The 8,440-nt window shown below is 38.9% G+C and overlaps 1 protein-coding gene across 1 annotated transcript; it reads right to left on the bottom strand.

Annotated features, from left to right (window-relative positions):
• Positions 1-1,568: 1,568 nt before the first annotated feature.
• Positions 1,569-6,822, bottom strand: prkab2 (protein kinase, AMP-activated, beta 2 non-catalytic subunit). Its single transcript, XM_070918487.1, has 8 exons — positions 6,702-6,822; positions 5,703-5,881; positions 5,417-5,574; positions 5,155-5,248; positions 4,579-4,693; positions 4,029-4,162; positions 3,829-3,897; positions 1,569-3,384 (listed from the first exon to the last, which is right to left on the bottom strand). The coding sequence occupies exons 2-8, from the start codon at positions 5,859-5,861 to the stop codon at positions 3,307-3,309; spliced, it is 807 nt and encodes a 268-aa protein (XP_070774588.1). The 5' UTR covers positions 5,862-5,881; positions 6,702-6,822; the 3' UTR covers positions 1,569-3,306.
• Between the last annotated feature and the right edge of the window lie 1,618 nt (positions 6,823-8,440).

Here is an 8,440-nt window from a genome sequence, read left to right as displayed (position 1 = left end):
ACTGGTGGGATCATTGTTCTTTAATTCACTCACTTCAACAATTTAGTTTGATTTGTTTTCTTACTGTACATTTGCCAAGTTATGCTGTAAATAACCTGCTTTTTCTGTATGAACTTTATTTTTGTTTGAGTGTGTGTGTGTGTGTGTGTGTGTGTGTGTGCGCGTGCGCATGTGTGTGTCAGTGTGTGTGTGTTAAAAAACATCCAACATTTGCTTTTTGCAAAGTTGATTTTCTGGGTAGCTGTGCAATAGCTTTATATCTTTTATTTTGATGTTAAACATCATTGTGTTACGAGTATGTTTGCTGCATTCACTTCCTGCAATGTATGATTTATATGCAGTGTATGTTAGAGGATTGTGTCACAATCAATTAGTCACATAGGCTGTGTCTGATAAGAAATCACAAACTATGCCTTCATGATATCTAAGTCACTGATCACAATATCGTCCACCTATAACAAAGCTCTGATTACTGTTCGCTTCGCTTGCCTTTAAATTTAGCTTGAGAGCTTCTTCAGTCTGCTCTCAGTGGTAGAAATGGCCTTGAACTAGCGCTTGTCTAACTGACATCTGCCAAATTAGGTTTTGTTTGCGCTCGTATCTTCAGAAAATGAAAAAAGTTGCCAAGTATTTCAATAGAGGTAAAAAGTTTGATATTTCCTTGTGAAACTTAAGAAGTTAAACGGAAACATTTTGAAGAATTGTCTACTGTAAAAAATCAGCCAATGACCTGGAAAGATTGTGAAACGATGGATCCACAAAGCACCTTGTTAGAGCGTAAACAAAGCCTTTTTGCTATTTGTTATTAAGAAGGGAATCAAACGGCAGTTTGAAACAATGTATTGTTGGTTGAGTTGCGTATGTATATAGTGCTTTTTGATTGGCTTTTATGTGATTGGAAAGCAGCCTTTTTTCTGAGTTTGTGCATAATGAACTAGAAAGCCGATACAGGACTCATATGGATCCTGTTTCTGATGACAGTTAACAGTGTGCTGTGTTGGAAAAAGTATTATCAATGAAAGATTTAGGGAAAGAATGAATAAAACACTTAAAAAGCTTGTGTGGTTGACTTTTGTTTTACATTTTATATTTGGATCCCTGTTAGCTTCTAGTAGATTTCAGTTTGTACCTTGGTTCATTAAAGAGCACCAGATTGTGGCATCGCTCGCCACAGTGATGATGTCACTGACGCACCCCGGGGTACACTTCTACATCACGGCAGCAAGGCCGACTTGCTCTTTGAAAACCCAATTTTTGAGTGACAGAAATAAAAATTATGCAAGACTGTAAGTGTGTCTTTAGCCCAGAATAGAGTTATCAGCTACTTACATAAGAAAGTTATATATAGTAGCTATTAAAGCGCCCAGCTATTAGTACCAGGATATAGCTCTGACAAAATATTCAAGCCTCAAGACAAAAACATCTAAAGTGTATGGGTTTAATAGACCGAACTAAACAAAACAAATAAACTTGAATCTTGTTAAAGAACGAACAAAAGGGTCTTTAACTCAGAATACAGAATAGTGGCTACTTACACCAGTAAGAAAAAAAAAGACAAGAGACAGGAATTAGGACCAGCATGTCCTCTCTTTATTTGCAAACAAGTAAAACCTTGTACAGTGAATCATCACACTGGTTCTCCAAAGCATTTTAAAACATTCATGAAACGGTTGTAAAATTCAAGTTTTGGTTAAAGCCTCAAAACACGTCCACGGTGCTTGTCCATACTCCCTTATCAAATCTGTAAGTCTTAAAAACTCTTTGGACAAAACTTCATGGCTAGGCTCGACATTCACGAAATATTTTCAGAGCATCTAGTTGAACACCAACAGGATTTATGAAAGCCCCTTTTTAAAAGCCTGTAGAGTGCATCGACCGAGGGTTTATACACTGTACACTGTAAGTGCACACATTTAAACAGCACGACTTACAACTGACAAAAAATAACTTTCAAAGCCACCTTACCTCAAAATACAGGTTAGCTCAAATGGTTATACTGTGAAAAACACACGTGAGCAAATGTACAACTTTTAAATCCATGGCAACTATCTAATAGCCCTGTAAAATGTGCCTCTGATCACATCTCGAGGTGTGTGCGGCCGCAGTGCTTCTCAATGTGTACCACACTAAACAGCAGACATTTAATACATGCAAAACAGCAAGTTGAAACTGTTTAGGTGTACACGCCTCTGTGTATGACTATACATGTAACAGATACATACAGTACATTTCTATTTGATAGATCTCAATACAGATGCACACACATATAAAGCACTGCAAATTCATCATATCTCAAAACAAAACAAAAGCACTAATTGGGTATTATAGTCCGGAGAAGCTACAGTACAAGAGTTGTCTGCTGCATAGTTAAAAGCTTATATCAACACTCCTGCTCACAGGATGGTAAAGTGCTTGCAAAATTATGTCAAGATAAAGGCAACAACAGAACTAAACATTGACCTTTTGCCACCATTCTTCATCTGGAAAGTGGGCTTTTTCCTGTTGAAGCAGACAAGTACTCCATCTATAGTGACCATTACATGAACACAACTGGTATCTTGTTGGTAGTTAAGTACATGTTGTGATGATGGCTAAACTGTGAGAAAGTCTACATAATATGTACTGACAAAATAAGATGTTCACTGCTGCCTAATCTTTGTCCATCTTGAGTTAAAATTCAGTTGTCTTTTCAGCAGGTTATTGCACTTCATGTTCAAGCAAAGCCAAGTCGGCTGCTCTCTTCAGCACCTAGACCTTGACTTTGGGTCAGATTCACTTATTCTGCGTGCACTTGGCTTTGCTGTTGTAATGTTAGTTCAAAACTTAATTCAACCAGTTCAAGGAGTATATGACAACACAACAAACCGTTGATCCACATCAATAACACTCAAGAAACTCCTTAAAAACATCCCTAAAATCACCATGAAAGAAACGGATGCTTCACAGATCACTGCCCTCCTTCATTCCTTTTACACAGACATGCACATATTCACAAGGTGCAGCAAACACTCAGATACACACAGTGATTTAGTCAGTCTCTCATCTGTCTGCACATGTCACAAGTAAAAGCCACAGTATGGTTCTCATCCCTCTCTGACAACCTCTACACGCACACACACTTCACTCACTTTTGTTCAGAGCCCTGTGTAGTCAGAAGTGAAGCCTTTTAAAAACCAAGCCACATTCACAGCCATCGGCCTTTAGCTCGCCTGTAAACTTGTTTCAGTGCAAGATTTGGCTAAACGTGATGACACAAACAAAACAGCAGAATGCAAACATGCTGCTCTCTAAAAGCACTGTGGGGGTTTAGATGGGCTTGTAAAGCAGAGACGTGACGTATTTCTTCTTGTATCTGTGAGTCGCACTCAGCACCATCACTCCATCCTACGCAGACAGAAACACAATACACAGGCAAGCTGCCATTAGCTGGATCCAAAACCACAGAGCAAATAAACAGAGTTGCTTGATGAGAATATGATTTTAAATAGTCATGGAAAAATGTGTTTCCCTAGATTGTTTCTCACAGAAACACACTTTCACCTTTAAGACACTTTTGTTAGTGCAAAGTATCATTTCTTATAGCAAACACATTTAATTCATGTTGAGAAAGGAAATCTAAGATAAAAGGAGTCTAGATAATAGAGTTTGGGAGTTAACAGTTAGTTGTGTTAGCCTGGCCATCTGATTAACTGCCTCAAAGTTAACAGAGTTGAGGAGGGAACCACCTATATTGTACAATCCTCTATGAGTAAGATATTTCATGTGGTGCCAGCAACATGTGGAATAGTGTGCAAAGTCGAAGATTTCAGCTGTTTCCAGTGAACCTACCTTTATCGAGAGAGCGTAAAGGTGGTTTAGCATGACGTGGTTGGGTTCAGGCAGAAGCGCAGGGTCACACTGCCAACAGAGAGTAAGAGGAACATTTACAAACCACAGCGAAAATGGTGAACAACAACAAAGACAAATCAAATCTGAGGAAAATATAGCATTAAATCGGAAGTGAAGACAGGGAAGGTGTAGACACTGACAGATATATTGGTGTCCTTGTTGAGAATGACTTGAAGGAGGTGAGGAGGGAGAATAGGTGGGGCTTTGAAATGCTCCTCAGGTCTGAAGACGTACTGCTCCTGCCCATATGGACCTGGAGGGGAGCTGGACAGATCTGCAAACACACAACAATCACAATTACACTACTGACAGGGTTTCAAGGTTTGCTAAAATGCTCCATGTTGTTTAGTTTGTATCGATGTTTACAGTATATGACTTGATAACTACTGGTCAATCTCTAACTAAAATCATCCATAAAAAATGACAAACAAACACAAGAATGATCAAGTAAAAATGTGTATCTGATTTCTGCTCAGTCTCTAAGACTTTTCAGATTAATTTTCCATACAAATCCACACTTTCCATATAAGACCTGTATTGAATCGTAACAAACTGCTGTGTCTGTCACTGCTCTGTCATGCAAATCACAGTACGGCTAGCTAACTAAAGAAAAAGAAAAGGCACTTCTCAAATAACTATTGTTGTTAACTGTTTATTTGGTTGGCTAAATAAAAAACAGTATAAACAGACCTGATGTGTCTGAGCACTCCAGAGAGTCAACCTGCAGGGCGTCAAACACCTCAAAGTCTGACTTCTTCACCTGGATCAGGTTGTTGATGGTGCCGAGCTGGCTGGTTACAACCGGCTGCAAAAGAGAAACGCACCAAGAGTTAATGATCACACATTTTTATAATAATAATTATTATTTACAACACTCTGCACATATTTCACTGGGTTTTAGAAAAGGCTTTGATGACAGTGCAGCAAGTGCGGTTGCATTTACACAATTATCGGGAAGGGCTGAAGACTTACAATAGCAACACTGACAATAGTCAGTCAGCACCTTAGGGTTTAGAATGGATGAGATTTTAATGTCAATTTCTTAATGTTTTTAATTAAGGAACCTATAATTTCCTTAGAGGTTCCTTTCCTTTCATGTTTATAGCATCATAAGGAAAAACTTTTAGAATCGATGTGCAAAAGATCAAATGAAATACAAAGGGATTTTTTCTACATTTCAATCTAAGTGGTAAAAAAAAAAAACTTAATGGGCAAGTATATTTGTAACATGAACATGACGCTAAAACAAAAATGACCCTGATGTACCTCTGAGGGATCGTGGACCCACTGTCCATCCACAAAAAACTTGTACTGGTGCTCTCCCTCTGGCAGGTCCAGGATCGCTACAAAGTCATTATGGCTTTGGATAAAGGAAAAGAAAGAGCATTAGTACAATACAGGACTTTCTAAAACTCTGTTGTCACACACTGTTGATTAATATGAGCTAATATGTACAAACTGAGATCATTTGTACAGGCTGCCTATGAGACATTTCTAGCATGCTGACAACAAAATAAAACCCGTTTACCTCTTATTTAGTGGTATCTTCGTGTTCCAGTTATTAAAGGAACCGGCTATGTAGACTTCCTTTCCCCCTCCGGCCCAGCGGATGACTGTGGGTCGAGCCTGAGGACCAGTTTTCACCAGATCACCAAGATCTGTGGTGAATTCTTTCTCTCCTAACGCCTAAAACCAATTAATTGATAACACAACAATAAGCTGTTTGTTTTTTTTTTATCATATCTAATCAATGGCATAGAAAGCTGAAAGGTATTCCAGTAGATCAAACAAGAATCTGTATTTTCCAACAGTACCTTGGACTCTGGCCCATGGGTGTTGAAGATGTTGGGGTCATCTGTGCTGTCCACCATCTTACAGCTGGGCTCTTGGTCTTTGTGACTGCCGCTGCTGTCTGAGCGGTGGGCCTTGGCTCCATGGCGATCTCCAGCCACCCTGTCACTTGTGTTGCCCATAATGCCTCCTATTTATAGCGCTAGTGGAAAGAAATTACAACTTTCTTACATACTTGGGCACAAACCATAAGCTAAAGGAATTTTAATGTAATCTAGCCATTCAGAAACTAGAAACAGATTAAAAATGAAACAGACTGTGAGCCAAAATCAGCACTGAACAACATAATAGCTGGTGTTCATTTCATGTCCCCTTATAATGTCTGTACAGGTGATAAATACATAACCACAATGTTATGTATTTGCTTGCTTTCATGTAAGACCAGTGACATTAGTGCAAAACCTCGACATACTATTGGCAACAGAAGTAAGATTATTATCAATATGTGTAAGACATCATTTATCATGAATAATAGCCACAGCCAAGCCCCAGTTTGTCTCTCATATATATCATTATGACAATGCAATGATAAAACATGTCAGGCTAGCCACAGCCTATTGTGACAGCAAACAATAAGTGTGACATCTGCTCAATTCAATAGAAAAAACATTTTAACACTTGCAATGGGTAACATTATCAAGATACATTAAATGCGCATATAATGAGCCGCAGTCTGGTTCTCCCATACGGCTAAACGGCTTCCCAGGAAGGCTAAAAGGCTTATCGGCAGGTTAGACAGCCTCACATACAAGCAAGTAGCTGTGGCAGTACTGTGATCAGACTACTACAGCCGCTTAGCGTTAATACAATCAGCCTGTCAGACATAACAGCACTGTCCGTTAACGCCCACTAGCCACTTACCGAAGTGAGTTGTAACTAACTCCAATCTAGCTAAATAATATAAATTATTATGCCATTAATTAAAAGCATTAAGTACAAATAGGTCGCCAGCTGTAACCTACCAAAGTCTCTCCGCGGGCAGTTCAGCTGTGCCCAGCTCAGTTCACTTCGGCAGGAGAATATTTTTAGCTGCTGCTTACAGTTAGCTAGCTGCTAGCTGTCACTTTCTAACAACCAGCAAGCTGTTTGTCTTATTTAACTTACGACGTCGGTGTCGAGTATGACAACGAAAACTTGACCATGTAGTAACATGACGACAGCGCGAACAAACCCACCGACACCAGCTGATGTTATTGTGTAGTTTGGTTTCAGCGGAGGGCTCACCTTCTCCAACAACTGCAGACGCGGTGGTGCCCCAAATACGGTGTGCGGCGAGGACAAACTTAGCGGGACAATTTCAAGCAGTAAAGCACTCTTGTGTTCTTGATGTTATCTTGTGGTGCCCTGTGTGCAGCGATATGTTTATGGTCTCTTGGTCCATTAGACTTTTTAATATGAATATTCATAATATTGGTGTCCATAATCAAAAATTCAAACTGTTAATTATTAATTAATTATTAGTCTATGCTGGATTAATTTTTGCAGGTAATGTTTTAAGGCCCTGAGGACTGATTGTTAGACATCCATAGGCTGGCCTTACCATCCTCATTGCGCTCTCTAATCGAGGCACACTGTTTACCAGCCTTATCAGCTGCCCCAGGTAACTCCCTTTGCGATAGGGAGGGTTCTGATATAAATTTTTATATTGTGCTTACAGATTAACTGAGAAAGAGCAATTTCCAGAATTATTTGACCAGCTATATTTATTCATTTGATTGACAAAGATTTAAAAAAAAAAAAACCAAAAAAACATGTTTGTCTTCCTGTTGGGGAGAGACCGTATTATACTATCTTGAGAGACTTTTCACAAATTTCGTTTTCGAAAGCAAATTCAAATAATTGTGAGAATTTGAGACTGACACGATGAAGCTTGTGGAATACATTTCTCAGTGTTAGTTCTTCTACTGAGGCTGCATTTTGTCTGCCTTGTCACACCAGTATCTCTATCATCTGTTGCTGCCCTTTTTAACTCCATCTAGCTCCGTTTTAGTGGGCCGGCTAGGATCCATTTTGTTGACCTAGATTGTGGAATTAAATTAGTAAATCTAATAACCCCAAACTGACATGATTTTGTCTAAAATACAATGATCTGATTTTCTTGTATTTTATTGACACACACCAACACATCAAGTTCCAGTTTCGCATGGAAATATGTTCCATGTTCAGTCTTTATTAACCGCTAGGTGGAGCTGTTAAGACATCTCAGTGATCTTCAAACCAGTGATACCCTCTCCGAAGAGCTGAACTTGACACCACCACCAAACCATTGTTCTCCAGTAAGCCTCCCAGCAAAGAACATGTTAAACTTCCATATCAGGTTCCCACATGCTCAGGTTAACCACTATTAAATCAAGACTAGCTTTAGTCTCTTAAAATCCACATTAATGTAATATAATAAAGACAAAAGGCAGATTGTCATCTTGTCATGGTAGATACCCCACTACTGTGGAAGAACAAGCAACAAAATGCTAAATGTAAAAGGATCCTGTTTTGGTTGTGGGTGTTTGGGGGTGGAGGTCTTTTAGTGTGTTGAAATGAGACGTGACTCAAGACAAAAAAAAACATGCTACTTGCAAGCAATTCACTCCATTGACCAGTTATTGCTGTTTTCTTACAAATGTTACCATGTAGTAACCGTCATTAAAACCCATAAATAACCATAACTGAAAACAAATATATACAGTACTTAAATATATATATA

Source organism: Enoplosus armatus, chromosome 14, assembly GCF_043641665.1.
Source record: "Enoplosus armatus isolate fEnoArm2 chromosome 14, fEnoArm2.hap1, whole genome shotgun sequence".
In the NCBI taxonomy this organism is placed as follows: domain Eukaryota; kingdom Metazoa; phylum Chordata; class Actinopteri; order Centrarchiformes; family Enoplosidae; genus Enoplosus; species Enoplosus armatus.
This window is presented reverse-complemented; position numbering and strand designations above follow the sequence as displayed.